General features: G+C 42.8%; 1 protein-coding gene across 1 annotated transcript in view; it reads right to left on the bottom strand.

Moving 5' to 3' along the window:
* SLC2A13 (solute carrier family 2 member 13) overlaps nucleotides 1-20,355 on the bottom strand; it is a 172,515-nt gene that overhangs the window by 94,111 nt on the left and 58,049 nt on the right. The window contains exon 4 of the mRNA XM_060244743.1: nucleotides 6,609-6,717. Coding sequence (XP_060100726.1) covers nucleotides 6,609-6,717 — 109 coding nt within the window. The remainder of the gene's footprint in view (nucleotides 1-6,608; nucleotides 6,718-20,355) is intronic.

The following is a 20,355-nucleotide window of genomic DNA, read 5'->3' as shown; positions in this document are numbered from 1 at the left end:
GTGGACTCCCATTCGAAATGGCTAGAGGTGGCCCCAATGTCATCGACCTCCTCCCGGGTGCTCTGCAGAGCTTTTGCTACGCATGGCTTAACCATTCTTATAAAATTTTCTCCTAGTCCTAATTTCTCCATCACTGCAAACATAAAGTCCCAATTCACATTATCAAAGGCCTTCTCTGCATCAGCAAAGAATAATGCCACTTCTTTTTCAGGGTGCTTCTCATAATATTCAACCACGTCTATGACAGTTCTAATAATGTCTCTAATTTGTCTCCTGGGAAGAAAACCTGCTTGCTCGTCTTTAATAAAATTGTTCAAATGCTGTTGGAGTCTTTCTGCTAGTATCCTAGCAGGCAAGTGGCAGTATTGAGGAAGAGAAAGCATGAATACTCATCCAATTGGGCCATTTGGCCCACAGTCCACACACTTTTAAAAGAGAGCCATTGTGAGGAAGTCACTCCCAATGGCAAGATGGAGAAATAAAGATGCTGATTTTCTCCCTCAAAGTTTACCAAAGAAAGTGAACAAAGCTCACAATATTTACATCCTCTCTTGTAGGCAGTGAAAAGAAAACTGAGGGAAGAGTGCACCTCATGTAATTTTTGAACAGGGAATCACACTGAGCAGGGAGGGGACAGAGCACTCTTGGGAGTCTGGAAAATTCTTTTAAATAGCTTGCTAGCTTGTCTCCATGACAGGCCTGGAAAAACGCAGTCCCCAAATGGAGCCATGAAGATGAACCATTTTCTAGTACTTTTGTGTGTCCCTTTGGAGGAAGGGAACTGATGGGTGGCTGACGATGTCTCAGGTTGTCAGCCAATCAGAGGAGTTATGTGAAATACAAAAAGGGATCTACAAGCTACAGTGTTTTGCCAAGATGCCAATCAATTCAATTCAACAACTTTTATTGGCATGATATCCAACCTGAGAAGGAACCAGTCCATTCATCAACTGGCAATTTGCAAATATACTGAGCGCCTCCTAGATGCTAGATACATGTATTTTGCAACAGCTTCAATTACCAGTTGGTTCCAAGTCGACAGCAAGAAGGCAATTTTACATTTGTCAGGCTTCCTGTTTGCTCACTCACAGGGGCCAATGAGTATGTAAGGTCAGAATAAAAAGTACAAATTAAGAACAGATGTTCTAAAGTTTCTATCTCTGGTCACACACAAGTGCACAATCAGTTGGCATAGGGAATTTTATGGAATCTTCCAAGAAGTATTGCAGACGGTAGCGCATTCAACCTAACTAGTGAATAGGCTCTGCATTGCCAAGGGGCTGTTAGGCAGGTTTGATATTCAGCCCTATATCCAGGAGGGAAAACCCCCAAACTCAAGGGTGAGCATCTGCCTTTGGCAAGACTCTCAACATCTGCAATTCAATGTCAACCAATCTTTGTCTAATAAACGAGAAAGCTGATTTTTCTGTATGGAGAAATAGGTCTCCAATGTTAATCCCAACTGATTTGATTTTTTCCCCCCTCTATGTGGCACAGCCAAGTAGAGGACTCGGATTCCATTAACAAGTGAGTAATGAGACTACCATCGTCTTTTTCAAAGAGCAGTGTAACCAAAATTTAATAGCAATAGTTCATGCTCCAGTTTCAAGGGATCATGTGAGAAGGCAGATGGCAATCAAGGGAGCACCTGCTTTTCTCTATGCCTTGGTCAGAGCTCTTTACCTCCTTTCTATAGCTGTTCTCCATAGGAAAAGACAAGAGTCTGAGTGACCTCTCCTCCAAACCCTGTATCAAGCCAAGCCAGGTTTGTTGCAGCAACAACAATGAGAATGAGAGACAGAGACAGAGAGAGAGACCCTTTTACTTAACACCTGTTGGAAGTATGTGTTATCAGGAAGAGTACTTCAGAGTCTTGGTACCCTTGGCAAGAGAGAGGCGAAAACAAATACCTCAGGTGCCGAGGGCGCTTGGCATACAGAGGAATGCAGAGCCACTGCAGCAAGAAAGACTACAATAGTTGGTTACTGCAGGAAAACAAGGTTGCACTTAACTGTAACTGATGTTCATCAAGTGTTCTTCTGTGCAGGTATACATGGGAATTGTGCATGCAATTTTAAAACTCTCCCTCCCCCTTTCATAGCATTTTCCCACCTATTGTGCATATAAAAAGCAGGAGAGTACCTCCCTCCCTCAGTTCATAGAGTCCACTACTGGATAATGCATTAAAGGTGACTAAGAGCTCACAGCAACAAAAGAGGGAGGGATGAGGACTCGATGAACAATAGTTACGGGTAAGCGCAACCTTGTTTGCATCACTGTGTCTTTTGTGCAGTCCCCTATGTGAAACTAGCAAGCTGATTTACCAATAAAGTGAATGTGAAGCTTTTTAACTGAACAGACAGAACAGCTCTGTCTACTGATGAGTCCTTCTGGGAAAATAGAGATTTTTTTCTCTTTATGGGTATGTGAAAAGCTGAAATAACTGCAATATATACCTTTAATTGAGAAATAGCTAGAGCTTTCTCTGAGAATCAGCAGGTATTCTGGCAGAGATGATAAAGGGCTATCAGCTGGGAAAACCCCAGTTTAGCCAACACAGAGAGAGAAACTCTTCTACTGATGCAATTTCCTAGTGGAGTATTTTCTGGTCTCCAACATTAATCTCTGTGCAGTCAGAAAACATTACAAAGGAGGTAGAACGAGCCATGCTATCAGTATTAGGGTTCCAGCGTTATGATGCAAGAGGCTGTCTATTGTAGAAGATCTGGGGCAGAAGGAAAGGTGTGGGGGTCCTGTTCTGAACCATTTGGGTGAGTAAACCAACTGTGTAAACCAACACACAACTGAGTGAGTAAACCAACTGAGTAAACCAACACAGTAAACCAACTGTGTTTGGATCAATGGGGCAACAAGTATGGCCAATGTTCTATCCCTCAACATTTTGCTGAGGGTCTGGGTAATGATGGAGGAACACATTAAAAAGCTCCTTTTTATTGGAAATCTGGAACACATCCTCCAGGGAAGAGGGGGCCCTCCCGGAACGGGAACAAAACTTTTTGCACTTTGCTTTGAGGAAGTGGTAAAGAGGAATACAGAGCACCAAGAATACAGAGCATCTCTGTCCCAGACAGAGAGTTCCAACAATATGCTATGGCTAATAGCCACTGATGGACCTCTGCTCCATATGTTTATCCAATCCCCTCAGCTGTCTATGCTTGCAGCAGCAGCCACCTCCTGTGGCAGTAAATTCCATGTGTTAATCATCCTTTGGGTGAAGAAGTATTTCCTTTTATCAGTTCTAACCCAACCATATGTCATGTTTTTCTGTTTTGGGCTGTTTGAAACCAACAGAGAGAACCCTGCTCACCGCCTTATAGTACATCAGTGATTCTGCCCTTAGGTGGGTAAACTAAACCCTTGATTGAGTCATTGACAGGCCTTCACAAAAATTATATAGTGAACTAATAACAGAATTGAGTCTACAACAAATGCTTTCAATTTCTCCTGGTGGGAGGTTTCCTGCTATTTTCCATGACTTCCCTAACTCTCGAGGGGTAAAGGATTAGTAAATCTTCCAAAGAGTGAATTTCAGATGGGGAATGTCATGGTACACTTTATTTATTTATTATTTTTATTTGATTCAATCTCTATCCTGCCCTTCCCGCAAATGAGCTCAGGGCAGCCTATAGTATTTGACTGAAACAACAGATCAGACATAAGGCATTGCCCTGTTGACTGAGTAGTAGATATGCAGCTGGAAGAAAAGTATGAAAGTGTCCCCTTACAGAGTTGAAGCAGGAGAGGGAACCATAGTTGACAAGGCCACCAGGGGGTCACTGGGATACAATGAGGTTTGTCCCTCATGGCCTTATAAACAACCCTTGTGATGAGGGGGATATGAAGGAACGTGAAGAGGAATAGTTGTGACTACAGGAGGAAGAGGCCATCCCCCAATAACAGGGTATCTTTTCTGCCCCTTGAGCAAAAGTCTGGGCATCTCTTGTTTGTCCTTGTTGTGAATACACCTGTGTGTGGGTGAACCCGCTTGTTGAAGACAGAGTCCAAATACACTTGGTTCGGCTCCCATTTGTGAAGTACTACATCCCCTCTGCTTAGGAAGTCTGCCTGGGTGTTCAGTTCCCCTGGTAAATACATTGCAATGATGGTGATCCCAAGGTGGATATACCAAGCTCGCAGATAGCCAGGTGACTACACCAAACTCACAGATTGATAGACAGTGCCTCCTTTTTGATTGATATAGCTGAGAGCTGTTGTATTGTCTGTGAGAACTAACACTACTTTCCCTTTCAGAATCGGTAGGAAGGAGTGTAGAGCAAACTGAAAAGCCAGAAGTTCCAGGAAACTGATGTGGCAGCTACGGCAAGAGGAGTCCCAAATCACCCCCACTGGCATGCCTCTGAGATGAGCTCCAATCCCCAGAGAGATGTGTCTGTCATGACAGTTTCCAAAGGTGTCCAGGAGGCTGCATTTGTGGCTACACCATGACTGGGAGAGGAGAACATGTTGTGGTATCCTGTCATAGTTTGGGGGTAGAGGTCCTGAAGGGGAGTACCATGTACTGGTATTGGCCATCTCCTGCAGAAAACTGTAATACCGCCTATGGTTGGGCCTGATGCTGAGGTAAAAATATGTGCCCTGTAGATCTATAGTTGCCATCCAAACCTTCAAATAGTGCTTTATTTTCTTTTTTGAGATTTTTAAAAATGCTTTTTAAAGTTCAGACACCCACCAAATATTTAGCAAATAAACAAACTAAAAAAGGAAATTGCTTTACAACTGAACACACAATGTTGCCCTATAGTGAATCCGACCGGCAGTCCATCAAAGTATTGCCTACTCTAATGGGCAGTGGCTTCTCCAAGGTCTTCAGCAGAAGTCTTTCACATCACCCAGTAACTGATACTTAAATGCAGATCCCAGGGATCCAGCCCGGAGCCTTCGGCATGCCAAACAGATGCTCTACCATTGAACAATGGCCCCTCCCCACGAGATTGAACACTTTTAGTACTACGCTTCTAAGGAATTAATTAGCTAAATCTTTAGCTTAGCATGCTTTTAGAACTAGAAGTTTTCTAGCAGTAACTTCTTCCTCTTCTCCCACACACATTGTCAAACAAGTGCAGTCCCATGCCATCTGCAAAAATTACTGCTTGGTAAGGCATTTAGTTTGCAAACACATCTGTATGTTTAGGATAAGCAAAGTCAGCTAATATGTACCATCTATCTTACAAGGTTTCGACGTACTAGTACTTTTTAAAAAAAAGTTTGGACCTGCTCCAAAAGAGCTTTTTTTCTTTAGGGACTTCAGAAGTTCGCTCATTTGTCATCTGCATACGTTATATTTATGTCAACATTCTTAAAATAATTTGACTCTGACACACCTTCTGGGTTGTCTTGTAACGCATAGGAAAACACTTTAAAGGTGCTCTGCAGACACGTGATACGTAACATTTACCTAACCTTAAGGAATTTAAATATATGCTCTAAACATACCCCCTTTCCCCCCCCACACACACACATTTTCCCAACTCAAAACTGCTCCACAGGGTCGCTGTTTGTTACACTGGAGCAAAATACGGGTCTAGTAAATCATTGATTAGAGGTCTTGGCAACAGCATACACAGTCTCTGTTCTCTTTCATTTACACAGCAGACAAAACAGGTAGTTGCAGCAGGCTAGAAAAATGTTGCACCACATGAAATCTCTGAATATATCTAAGTCTAGGCTCTAAACCAGGGGTCCTCAAACTTTTTAAATAGGGGGCCAGTTCACTGTCCCTCAGACTGTTGGAGGGCCGGACTGCCGTTACTGTACAAGGCTGGGGGCCGTCAGTTCTCCGTCTTCTGCATCTCTCTCCCTTCCCCACACCACACACCCCGGCCTGGGAACTTACCTCACCTCGGTATCACCTCACACTCTGTCTCCGCCGCCTCAGCCCAGTGCCGGAAGTGTGCGTTGCTAACGCGAATTTAGGTCGAACGTCACTTCCAGTCTGATTTTGCCATAACCCGGCGGGCCGCATAAACGTCCTCAGCGGGCTGCATCTGGCCCACGGGCCGTAGTTTGAGGACCCCTGCTCTAAACTCTAGAGGGATGCATAGCAGAATTTGAAACAAGTATTCTCCCACATCCACTACAGATGAACTGCTGATGTTCCTACGCAGAGACTGGAAGAATTCACAAACAATGTACGTCTGGAATATTTCTAAGAATTTCAAAAAGCCAGGGCTGAGAGCCACAGCAGCCCTTGTCTTATGTTTAGTGGGTCCAATTTGGAGATTTTAATGGAATACAGCAGAATCCACCTGCACCCAGCACAACCCCACCGGCTGCAGTTTTGCATTCAGTCAATCCTCGCACAAAGCAATCAATAATCACAAAGTGAAAATCTTCCCAGGAGTTTTCTGGAAAACGAAAATATGTGACACATTTTCATTCAATATTATAAAAACTTATCTGAAAACCCCTAAAATGCTATTGAAAATTCTTATATGTGTATTTTTTTTTTCTTTTCTATATTGTACTCAATGATTGAGACAAATCTTTATTCATCATTTTGCATTGGAACACTTGAAATATATTCCAACTTTTTAAAAAAAAAAAAAGGAAAAGAAATTGATACATACATGACTGTGTTAATCCCTGCAAGTTGTTGAAACATTTGTAGACCACAACCTACAATCAATTCTCTTCGAGTTGGAGGATAGGTCAGCATTCTGCAGATCACAAGTCCAGCTTAAACCAAATAACAAAAATGAAATTTATTAATATATCAATCAAATCATCTAATTATTTTCTATTATTGCAAGGGTCAGTCCACACCTTTTTAAAGGCTTACTCTATACCAAGGTCCCCAACCTTTTTGTGCCTCTGGCAACCTCTGGAATTCCAACACAGGGTGAGTACAACGGCAAATCGGCTGCTCAGAGGTGGAGCCAACTGCAAAATGTCAAGTAGTGAGGTTATACGTAATTCTAACAGTTCTTCAACATTTCAGACGTAAGTTCTGTTTAACAAGATTCTTTTAAAATGAACATATTGTTTTAAAATATCTTATTGCATATATGCAGCTTACCTTCAGTCATGCAAGAAAGATCCTTGTGCTGTAGTGGTGGCGGCTGCCAAAGCAACATTTTTGAAAAATATCTGCACAGCCAATTAGATCTCCAGTGGCCAATCAGAAACCCTACTGTACAAAATCCCCACTTGGCCCTGCCCACATTTTTAAACAACTTGGTGGGTACCAGGAGAGGAGTCATTGGGAACCATGGTGCCTACAGGCATTATGTTGGGGACCTCTACTCTACAAACTCCTCTCAGGCTAACTTCTGGTGCCCCTCCCCACACTGAGTCACCAAGTCACATGGGGGCACCCAATTTGGTGCTCCCAGAAGTCTTGCAATCTAGGCAATTGCCTCGTTTGCCTCGTGAGAACTATTTATTTATTTATTTTCTTCAGCAAAAATGTTGAGATTCAGCAAAAATACAGTGTTGCTAGTAAATTTCCTCCAGCAAAAGAATGCTGTATTTCATCAAAGATGCAGTGTGACACACTTCTGGTTTTTAGATGTGTTTCGATAGCCTTCGTCTGACACACTTATTTTCAGTATCTGGAACCAATGCTCAAAAAAGTTACAGCGCATTAGTCTACTGGTCAATTTCTCAAGCGGCATTAGCAGTTCTAATGTGTCAGACGAAGGCTATTGAAACACGCCTAAAAACCAGACGCATGTCACACTGCATCTTTGATGAAATACGGCATTCTCTTGCCGAAGGAAATTTACTAGCAGCGCTGTATTTTTGCTGAATCTTGGCATTTTTGCTGAAGAAAATTTAGCAGCGTAACAGTATCAGTCTTCAATTGGCAGCACCTTCTTGGACATAATACAAGCATAGAGCTTGTCTCTTTAAATGAGGACTCTCTGCGTCGTTTTAAGCCATCAGTGTTACGATTGCACACTGTTTAATTGTGAATGTGAATGATTAACTGTATTACCACATATTGGGATACATATAAGAAATTAAGTGAGCTTAAGCATTGCTTACAAAATTGTTTATTACACGATTTTCTCCAGCATCCCACCTGGACAACCCTAACTAGGGAATGGGTGGTTCTCCCCACACACACACACACACAACAGGGGAGACCAGAAGCTGAAGTTAGATACTACCTCTTGACCTGATGTGAGCAATCGCCCATGCTAAGATACATTCTACGCTCAACCTCAGAGTAAGAAGCCTGGCTTCCTTTTACCGTTCCCGAGAATGGCTTCCTGGCTACAGAATGAAGGCAATAATTTCTGTATCTGACAGACAATTGGTAATTATGTACAAACATTAATTATTAAACTAATAGATGTCTTGGTGGTTTATTGCTTTAATGCATTCAAAGCATTTCTTTATAGTTTTCAGATGTACAACTCTTCAATAAGGTGTCCAGCGCATAGGTAAATTAATAGGAAAAAAAACAGATTTTTTTTTTGAAAGAACAGTATTTTTTCCTTTAAAAGTTTAACAGCAAGCAGGAAACACATTTTTTGTGATTTTTTTTTGTGATATTGTGATAAGATACATTTACACATATACACGAATGAACAGTATCAGGGCAGTATACACCATATGCAAAACAATTCATTGCTGTAACTCATTAGCATTGTTTTTACTCTGCTAACATTTTTGGGGTACAAAACCCCACCTTATTTAGTACTTTGATTCCAAGCAGCTCTATTTTAAGGCCAAACAGCCTTTGGTATATTTTTCACCAATGGGAGCAATTCACTTCAGAACCACAATTTAATTCTGTCTAGGCAGAATAATATATTACCCATGATATAGTGCCATGCTTGAAGCCAATTTATCACTGAATAAAATCCAATAAAGTTCTCCTACGCAAAAAGGAAAGCAATACTAAATTCCGAAACACATCAGCAATTGTAGATGAGAAAGTTTCCTTATTTTCATAGAATGTTTTCCTAAACCAGAACACTGAATTGTTGTTTTTTTAATTGAATGTGCCATTTTAAAAATGACATCTGTGGGTCTGAATATGAGTTTGAGAACAAGCAGAATACCATTTTTTTCTCCAGAATTTCTACACATGGGTTACTCACTATACTATTAAATACAGTTTATTATGATACTAAGCCAATATTAAAAAATATTTCCCCATCCCAATTGTCCAAGGATTCCAGGAGGCATTCCAGAGCTTGATTTGCTTTACCTTGAATCTTTTCAGCCATTTAAACACCATGTTACAGTCCCTTCCCCTTTCTGGAATATAACAACATATCTTGGGTTAGGGCATTACAGCCATTTTAACTATACTTTCTAGAAGCCTGGGGTGAACTATTGGTTGTGGGTTTCCTATGAGGACAGAGTTTTACCGTTTTCGCACACAGCGTACCTCGCAGTCACAATCCTGTTCCCTCCGCAGCGTCCGGTCGGATTTCCCACCATCTGCGCCGGAGTTACAGGAAGTGCCGCAGCTTCTGCGTTGCAAACGTAAACTGGGTTTTAGCGGTTTATGTTTGCTATGCAAAAGCCGCGGCACTTCCTGTAACTCCGGCGCAGATGGTGAAAAATCCGACCGGACGCTGCGGAGGGAACAGGATTGTGACTGCGAGGTTAGCTGTGTGCGAAAACGGTATTTCTTTAGAGAAACCATTTCCACATGGCTAATCTCAACATACAAAAAGGTTTCGGATGTTTCACCCAGCGGAAGCTTAAATCAAGCCACTTTATGAGAAAAGTTTAGCACACAGCCAGGAAGGTTGCAGGAAATGAAAGTGTGCTATCAACACCGGTTAAAAACTTACTGCTTAAGGCTTGCTAAACCTGCTTTCTTATCTGTGCTATTGCTGCTGTGCTCAAGTCTGTTTCCTTCAGAAAATTATGTGAAAGCCACTGCATGACCAATGTATGTAACCAATCAAGAGTGCTAATGTTTATCTCCAGCTAATCCACAGTATACATGCATAGCCAAAGTATAACTAATCTTTCTTTCTATTGTTAGTTAGAATTTGCTCAAATACGTGTGCAAGTTCTCCTGTTACAACTGTACATTAATAAAGAATCAACTGATGTTTGTCTAAGCAGAGTTGAGTATTTTTCTTGGACAATCTCAACCCTCTCGGATTAAAAATCTAGAAACATACATCATAGAATCTTTTCCACATAAACATTTGAGAAGCAGACACAAACGGGGCTCTACCACCACAGGTTCCCAGTCAAGGTTCCCTCTAAACTGTGGACTTGTTGTGAGCAAAAATCCCACTTTGTGGGCAAGCTGATGAGCGAGCATTAAAGTTGTGAGTGAGCTTACATTTGAGTCACTAACTACACACACAGTTTAGAGAGAACACTGAATCTATAGTATAAAGTTACCTGTAACTTGATGACACTTTACACCACTACCACCACTTAAGTTTACTTTACTTGTGCAGTTCTCTCCCCCCCCTCACTTTACGTATGTGTAATACACTTCTGTACTAGTCAATAAAGTCTCCTGCTTCCCCTTTATCATAGTCTACAGACCTCTCCCACATTTGCAGCCCAGGGCAGCTATAATATGCCAGGGATGAATGTCCAATAAAAAATGCAATGAGGAGGACTTCAGAAAAGCACTCCTGGATTTGATCAGAGACCCATAAAATCCAGCAACCTGTTTCATACAAAGAGCCAAACAAACAGGGCACAGGGGCCAATTCCTTCTGCTCATGTTGTCTCCCAACACTGGGATCCAGAGGCTGACTGCCTCTAAATATGAAGGCTCCCCTGAGGCAACATGTCTAGTAGCCATTGATGGATCCTCCCCTCCAGGAATCTGTCTGACTGCCTTGGAAAACCATTTAGGCTTATGACCATCACTGTCTCCACTAGAGTTGCCGACCTCAAGCGGGGGTCTGGAGTTTGTCTGAAGGATTCTGCAGCACAACGCCCTCCTCACAGTGTTCCCTCTAAGCTGAGTTCATGTGAGCTAGCTCACAGTTTTTAAGCCTCTGGCTCACACATTTTTTTTTCTTAGCTCAGCCTGTTCAGGAAGGATGGCCCCAGAGCACACTAAATTATGCAGGAGCTCTCAACTTTAATGCCAGGAGCTCACAAAGTAGAATTTTTGCTCACAAGACTCCACAGCTTAGAGGGAACATGAGGTCCCTATCCTCCCCAGACTCCATTCTGCAGCTCCTACCAACCACTCCACTGATCCACAACTCTTTGCTCTTCTCCCCGATGCCCCTTTCCTGCCTCTCTTTCTCCCCATTGTTGTTCTTTTCTTTGTAGAGAGATGCTATTTCTGCTGCTTCCCAATCTCCTTCATTAGGGGCAGAGAATGAAATATGGTTTAGAAATATGGCAGTGTAGGGGAAGGATGGGGGGGGGGGCAGAAAAGCAAGAGGGAGGCGGCAGCAGAGGGAGAACATTCCGGCAAGATAAAGGGCTGTTTTGCCTAACCTGCATTTTCTGACTTGGCATTCGCCTCCCTCTCCTTGGAGAGCAACCTGGCACTAGCAGCCTGTTACAGGCCTGACAAGCATTTGAGTTATAGAAAAGAGGGAGGGGGAGGAAATGTGCGAGCCAGAGAGCAGGGGATCCCCCGGTTTGGAGGCCCTCCCCCCGCTTCAGGGTCATCAGAAAGTGAGGGGGAGGGAAATGTCTGCTGGGCACTCCATTATTCCCTATGGAGACCGATTCCCATAGGTTACAATGGAGAATTGATCCACAAGTATCTGGGGCTTGGGGGGGGGGCTGTTTTTGAGGTAGAGGTATCACATTTTTAGCATAACACCCAGTACCTCCCCCAAAATACCCTGTGAGTTTTAAAAGGATTGGACCGGAGGGTCCAATTCTATGCACCCCAAAAGCCAGACTGGAGGAGGTCCAGGATGTCAGTTGCCTCCAAGAAAACCCGTCACATCACTTGGACAACGAATGCAGGACAGCCTCGCTGACCTCTAACTCTCTTCTCGCTTGCAGGTCTGGAGCCAAGTGTTTTCCAAAAGTGTTCACGGAGGACCAGGTGACAGATCAGCACATCTCAAGAAATGCAATGTCTCTGTGCAGAGGCAATGACGAGGACTGTACCCTGGCTGAACGAGCATGAACGTGCAGACGAGATGGCACACCTGTTACTTCATCCCAAAGCCGTTCTGCTATCAAAATCCACCATGATAAAGATTAGGAAGAAACGGGTGTCTCTTTATTATAATCTAAATATGAAATAAAAAGTTTAACACACTTCGTGAATGATTGTGTTCTTTTCAGATGAAACAAGGCTCATCTGACTCCTAAGGTATGTAAAGTGTGTTCTACAAGAAAGGACGCATTGGGGGAAAATACAGGTACCACCATATTTTGCAATAAATGGAAATTGGAGAAACTCTAAACTCAATGTAAGCTCTTTCTGTAAAAATCTTCAGAAACGGAGGATCGACTAGTAATGCTGTCGGTTCATTAACTCTTCTAACGGAAGAAACTGCAATTAAGAAACAAACTTTGACAGGTAACAGTTTTAGCAGGCAAGTAGTCATAGGTTCAAATAGTTTTAGTATCAGTTGCAACAGCACGAAGGATAGGGGCAACAGAGGAACCAGTACAGGTGAGGAGAATACATATTCATCAAGCGCTCAAGAAACTGTTTATAGTTTAATTAACCAATTATCATTAATGGCACCACGCGGCACACGCAATCAGAAATGTATATAATCTACTGCGATGTACTTGATTGCTTTGAAGAACATGAACAACACAAAGAACTGATAAACGTGTTGGTGCAGAGAGACTTGTGTTTTTTTCTGGTTCATCGATAAGCTACTCCTGAACTCTTTCTAGAAGTTAAATGACCCAACTGAAGCTATGGGACTTTGGTCACATTGCGAGAAGACAAGGATAACCGGAAAAGACAGTAATTCTAGGAAAAGCTGAGGGAGAAAGACCCAACATGAGATGGATTGACTCAACCAAAGAAGCCACGCCCCTCATTTTGCAAAACCTGAACAAGACTGTTAATGGTAGGCCATTCTGGAGGTCATTAATTTATAGGGTCGTTATAAGTCAGAAGCAACTGGATGGCATTTAACAAACACACACATAATTTTTATAGCTTACTTTTTGAGTATGAGAAAGTCTGGGCACTTTAGACAAAATAAACTCACACCATTTACAACTGCAACTGATTCTGGGCAACTAACAGAGCTGTTGCTTGCTTTTTCTTCAGTGGCCAATCATACAACAGTCATAACCATTGCCTTCATGATTTGTAGAATGCTGGAAGGTGGAAGGTGAGAGATTATTTTCTTCTTACTGAACAACTGGGCAGACTACTTTAAAAAGGAGAGATGTTTTGAAGGAGGAAGTAAAGATTCCAGGCCACCTTAAGAGGCACAAGGTGATGGCTTAGAATCCAAAGCAAACAGTACAACAACCATCTCATAACATTATTTTATGTTTTCCAACCACCCTGAACTGATCGTTTATCAAATTATGAATATTTGCAAGTGCTGGTAAAATATTTACTTCCATCCAACAGGGAAAATATTTTGCTCAATAACTGCCAGTCCTTGCTTCTGAAGTGGGGGAATTAGCCCTTACCTGATTTTGCTCATATGCAGCCAGAAAAACCAAACAAAGCCAATTATTCCCCTTGTTTCTAGCAGCTTCAGTTCTACAGTGCACAGGCATCATTCATCATCTATTTTTTTTTGGGGGGGGGGGAGGTTCTTTTAGGTGACACAAAGAATATCTATCTGCAAATAAATCCAATTTGTATCCATGCTTGTCAACCCTAGTCGCAAAATGCAAAACAACTTAAATCAACAATTTTAAAATCAATCAGTTCATCTCCTCGATTCAAAATCAGTCCTCCCTGCTGTCATGAGAGGAATACAATTAAAAGCACTTTTGAGAAGTATGCTAATGAGACTATATATATACAGATCTTAAGAAAATGTTCCAGGTAAGATATCAGATATGGAGAGACATCCATCACTGCCTTACTCTTGATAAGAGGTAACTTGGCTCATGACTGGAGATGTTATCCAACACCAAATTATATATTTTTTAAAAACTGCTGAAGATAGTATCGAACTACTACACTTTTTACATCTGCTCCAATGAATAGGAAAACAGCAGCACTACTTTTAGGCAGAGGAAGACAAAATTATTTGGACAGGAGCATTTCTGATGGAGGAGACATATTACTGGAAGACAAATTACTCTACAATACAACTTTAGGAAGAAATAGATTTTATCCACAACTTACTGGAATGGCAAATCTAATAATAAATATATCAAACGGTCGCTTTCCCCTTAAATAGTAAATTGGTCCAACAATGTAATTTCACTCTAAAGAATAATAAAGCAAAAATTGGCAAGTCTGTACACCTCTGGTTAGCAGCAGCACCATCAACTACGAAGTCTACCACCATCTGCCAACACTATGCCTACATTTGAAGAACAAGGAGATCATAAATGAAATTGCTAAATGAATATTTGCTACTGTTTGCTATCTAGTGTCCAAAACAGAACTTCACTGTTATGTACTAGACTTTTATGTTTGGTGGGCAGCTTTCGCACACCCAGACAACCACGGGAACTCTAGCATCTCTGGGATATTCTTTGAGATCTAGACTCTAAAAGGGAACCAAGGAGCAGTTCTGGCGTGAAACTTAACTGCTGTGATTGGGATTGGGATCTGGGGGGTGGGATCTGGGGGGTGTTTCTGGGACATGCATATAAGTGAGGTCACAGCCCTGCCATTTTGTCTTGTTCTGGAGTTATCAATAAAGCATGTTCCTGTTTTGAACATCTATGCATCGAACCCAGTATTTAACACTGGCGATGAAGGTGGGATCCTGTTGAGTCAGCCTATTGTTCAGCCGCACCTCACAGCACCGTGCACCAAGCTCCAGTGCACTGCGCTCTAATTCGCATGCACTGCAGCTGGGATCATGACTGTTGCTCCAGGACAGCATCTGCTGCAATTCGACCCCGCTCACCCAGACTTGTGGGAAACCTGGGTGGACAGGCTAAAGTACTAAGTGATCTTCCACAAGATCAAATAGATGCAGAGAGCAAGAAATCTCTATTTAGTGCATGTGGCATTGCAACCCTGCAGTTGGTGAAGCCCCTCATAGCACCCCCGCCCCCCATGCTGGAAGCTGCCACTTACAAGGAACTGATTCGGCTGCTTACCAACTATTTGGTGCTTACCAACTATTTAGTGCCCAACTATTTGGTGCTTACCAACTATTTGGCGCATTGAGTTCTTCTCCCAGCAACAGAATGCCACGGAATCTGCCATGGACTATGTCGCTGAGCTACAAGGGTTAGCCATCAGCTGTGAGTTCCCGAATCTAGATGTGGCCCTACTCAACAAATTCATGATGGGGGTTCAAGAAGAGAAACTACGCTGCAAGCTCGCTATGCAAGATGACTTCATCCTGCCAAAGGCGCTTCAGGAGGCCCTCGCCTTCAAGCAATCACGGAGGGACCACCAAGCAACTGCCGCACATCAGGCTACTCCATCCTCATCTGAAGCGTCCGACAGTAAAGAGAAAACCCAAATATGACAGGCCCCTCACCTCAAGAACCGACCAGCTGCCGCCCCACGTCCTTCAGATGCCCCAGCTCAGGAGGCCTGTGCGGTTTGCGGTGACTCACATGAGCACCATTCCTGCCTGTTCCAGAGCATCATGTATAGGAGGAGTGGCAAGATGGGCCACATCGCCCACATCTACAGGGCCAAGGGAATTTGAAGACAGCAAGCCACCCACCAAGGATCAATGGAACTGCACACCACCTACATGGACCATCTCCAGGTACTTAATCAGCCCCAAGACACCCCCAACAAAATTGACGTCACGGTGTTGATAGAGGTGCTCCTTGCTTAATGTAAATAGACTCTGGGTCCTCTATATCCATCATTTCAGAGAACACTTTAAAGAAACTTTGTCCCCAGGGAGTTCATCCTGAGGGATTTTCAAAAGAATCCAGTGAAAATTAAGGGGTGGGGCCATTTCCAGATACAGTACAAGCATTTTGATGGCATGCTGGACTTGTTGGTGGTCAGGGGCAAGCTCACAAGTCTACTTGAACTGGCTTGGTTTGAACCCCTGGGAATCAAAATCATAGTGGCGCACCAGACTCAGCCTTCCAGTTTCACGCACATCTGCGAAGAGTACCCCAAGGTTTTTGATGGGACTCTTGGCCACTATACGGGTCCCCAGTGTCTCTACAACTCAATCCAGCAGTGCAGCCTATAAGGCTGAAGGCATGTCCTATTTGTGCTCAAGCCCAAATTTGAGGCAGAACTAGTCCACCTCGTAGCCCTGTTCGATTTATATATATGGTGTTTCTATATGACTGTCTGTGTTGAAGATCTTACACAATTTCTGTGGAGTCAAGTACCATCTATAAAACACCTTATACAAGTTTTCTTTATTGGCCGTGGGATCGGTGGGGTAAAAAGATCTTTCTTACATGCTGAAGTGAATGAGATTAAAAAGTCTTATTGGGTGGAATGAATATTACAGGAGCATGAGGAATCTGGGCTTGCTCAATATTGAGGAAGCTTAATGTTGAAGGCAATGATATTTATTTAAGAAATTGTCCAGACATTGTCCCCTGTAAATAATTTTGAAAGCAAATAGCGTGCTCTAGTGACTACAGTAATTGGGCAGTCACACAGTGAATCGTCACAGCTGCTTCTCAGTTTGGGAAATCTAAACAATTAATTGACACTATATGTGAACTGACTGACCCAAGGTGCATATGGAGGAGAAGGGAATCAAACCTGGTTCTCCTAGATTAGAGTCCACACACTTAACCACTACACCAAACTTGGCAAAATCTGAACACTGACAATTCATCCCTCAGCTTAGCTCTTGTAACAATGGAAAACTACAAGTGCCTCTATATGTAAAGTGAGTGATTCTGTGTTGCTGTTAGCAAGAAGATTGCCAGTGTCTGACTTTTCCCCTAGTATTGTATTGAGTCTCGTCTGTCAAAACATATTTTATTTTTAATCACCCAGTCACTGACAATAAAACTTGCAGTTACTGAATAGCCAAGTACAGAGCAGATCTGATGGCAGGAAAATGTCAGGAGTGTTTATGTTGGGTGATTAACTTCAGACAGCCTTCTTCAGACAGGCTTCCTGAGAGATCTGTTGCACATCCATAAAATCCTAGTTTTCCATTGTTACAATGGCTAAATTACATGGCTAAATATTTTTAGATGTAATTGAAAGGTCAAAATTAATTCCCATAAACATACCCCATAAGATACTTTTAATACTAACACCAAATATTTGGAATGTTGCATTTCTGTAAGGTATTTGAAAATTTATAGCAATGCAATCTTACTAGATTTTATTAATTAGTTTAAATCCTGTATCTTGCAAGGACAGTGAAAAATCAGACACTCTGCGTTTAAACTGGCAGAAATATGAACCTTATTAGCAATTTTCACATCAATAACATCTTCCTATTAAAATATGGAAGTATATTGGCAACTTTTTAATCAATAAAATGATAAGCAAAGTCGCAAAAGGAAGCAAGCTGTTAATGCATATGTGAAAATGTTACCCTTTGTTTCCTCACAGTAAATGGTAGATCATGCCCAGTTACACAGCCTAGATATCAGGCAATAATGGCATCATTAGCTAGATCTCATTGGATGATCAAAGTGAAGGGTACTGGTTTGATCTGCCATGTAGGCATTCATGATCTCTTGTACATTTGTATGAGGGGATTAACCTAAGTGACAAGTCGGCTGATTCAATAACGAGTCTTCGTTGAACCAAAGTAGCTAGTTTATTGATATCATAGTTCTCGACTACAGTAAGATTGAAAGACTAACGATCAGACAGTAGAATGCAATCATATAAGGTATACTTCAAAGAGATTCTTGAGGGAGGGGTACTATGCAGGGCACATTCACACATTGATGTTACCATTTCGTTCTCAGACCAGTTTTGGCCTTGAGCACCGATGGCTCCAACTTCCCCCGGTGCCCATTCCTGAGAAGGCTCAGATAAAGTGTTCACATATTCCCATTTCAAAGCAACACTACATAACATAACAAAGGAAAGGAGGGGGGTGAGGAGAGTTCAAGCTAGCAGCAATGGAATACAGTATGGCTTTACCCAGGGTGCTTTTCCCCTGAACCAAAGTTTAGACACAGACTTGACCAGAGTTTTAAGCAGACTTGACACTAAGGTGACCCTACAAGGGCAGAAATGTGAGGTTAAAAAACTATAGAATAAAATAATAAATGCATCTGGCATAGCTGTTGTCTCATCTCCTTCTGCGGAGCATGAGCCGAAATTACTAAGCTTCAGAGATTGGACCCCTGTTACCAGAAATGTTGGTGGTCTCCTCTTTTTATAGTGGGGAATTTAGCAGAGACAGACCCCGGTAGAGCTATTATGGAGCAGAAATCTCCACATAGTGTATACCAGTAATAACTTCAAAGAGAGAAATTTTGAAATTTGAATCAAGAAAGGAATTTTATTAAAAATAATAATATATTTAAAAAACACACAGAGGGAATTAAACTAACGCACACACAAGAACACCAGAAAATAGGAATTAGCAGAGTGGCTAGGGGATGAGGTTGGTGGGGGGAAATTTATAGCTACCTAACCTAACAAAGTCCAAAGTCCAGAGAAAGAATGAAAAGATGACTAGCATCTTGGGTATGTGGTTGGATCCAGGAACACACAACACACTGAGCATGTCCAGAATGTCTCCTTAAATAGACAAAAAAGTATCACTGCATCACTGTGGGTGAATCAGTTCTGAAGACAGTCCAGCAGTTCAGCTACCTGGGGTGCATCATCTCCTCAGATGCCAAGATCGACAAGGAGATTGACAACAGGCTGGCAAAGGCAAACTGTGCATTTGGCCGACTGCACAAAAGAGTGTGGAGCAACAAGCATCTGAAAAAAGGCACAAAGATCAATGTTTACAAAGCGGTTGTGATGACAACCCTCATCTACGGCTCCGAATCGTGGGTTTTATACCGTCATCACCTGCGACTCCTCGAGCGCTTTCATCAGCGCTGCCTTCGCACCATCCTCAACATCCACTGGAGTGACTTTGTGACCAACACTGAAGTCCTCGAGCGGGCGGAGGTTACCAGCATCGAGGCACTGCTGCTGAAGACGCAGCTGCGCTGGGCAGGGCATATTTCTAGGATGGAAAACCACCGCCTTCCCAAGATTGCCCTGTATGGTGAACTCTCCACCGGCCGTCGAAATATAGGGGCACCAAAGAAGAGGTACAAGGACTCCTTGAAGAAATCCCTTGGCACCTGTCGCATCAACCATCACCAGTGGTCTGACCTAGCTTCAGATCACAAAGCATGGAGGCACACCATTCACCAGGCTGTCTCTTCCTTTGAGAACGCACGCATAGCTGGTCTTGAGGACAAAAGGAGATTGAGGAAGAATCGCACTGCTACAGCACCAACCCTAAATCAGACTTTTCCCTGCAGCCACTGTGGCCGGACCTGCCTGTCCCGCATTGGTCTTGTCAGCCACCAGCGAGCCTGCAGCAGACGTGGACTATTGCACCCTTCTTAAATCTTCGTTCGCGAAGCCAAGCCGAGATCCTTTGGGCATAGGTGTTCAGGATATTCCTCGGAACAATATGAGATTGAATTAGAGTTGTGAGACAATGTAAGGACAAAAAGACGGGGTTTGCTGAGACCAACAAAGGGTTTCAGGAAGCCTGAGTGATGGGTTTTGGGTGTGAATAATACGTGCTGATAGTCCATTGCCAGGAATAGGGGATTATGGAATGCACAGGGTGAACGAACTTCCCGGAAAAGGTGAAGGGAAAAGGGGGAAAACAAACAAACAAAACCATATACACAATAAAGCCAAAATGCAATAGTAAAGGAGTGCCACTGCTTCTCCAGAACCTCACAGATTTGAGGGGTGAAAGAGCATATGGAATCAGCCAAGCTGTTAGCTTCAGGTGAGGAATGTCATGGTATAGAACCGATCCCCCATTGTTAAGGAGAAGATGTGAGGCTGGAGGGAACTAGTGATGGCAAAGCCGGCTGAGATGCAGAAGAATGTAGACATTTTTTGTTCCTTTGTGTCACAAAAATATCTATCATGGAAGAGCCCCATGTGTTGAAGACTCATGTCAAGTATAGGTCATTTAGTTCCCACTCGTGAAGGATCGTGCCCCCGCAAATCAAGAAATCCATCTGGGTGTTCATCCTGAGGAGGTGAGCTGCTACCAGGGTGATGCCATGTTCCCGGCACCATTCCCATATAGTGATGGCTAGAAAACAGAGTCTATTTGAGATGGTGCCCCCTTGCTTGTTGATGTCGCTGAGGGCTGTCGTGTTGTCAGTTAGAAC

The sequence above is a fragment of the Heteronotia binoei genome, chromosome 8 (genome assembly GCF_032191835.1).
Source record: "Heteronotia binoei isolate CCM8104 ecotype False Entrance Well chromosome 8, APGP_CSIRO_Hbin_v1, whole genome shotgun sequence".
NCBI classification, from domain to species: domain Eukaryota; kingdom Metazoa; phylum Chordata; class Lepidosauria; order Squamata; family Gekkonidae; genus Heteronotia; species Heteronotia binoei.
Note: the sequence above shows the minus strand (reverse complement) of the source record. Positions and strands in the feature narration are given on the sequence as shown.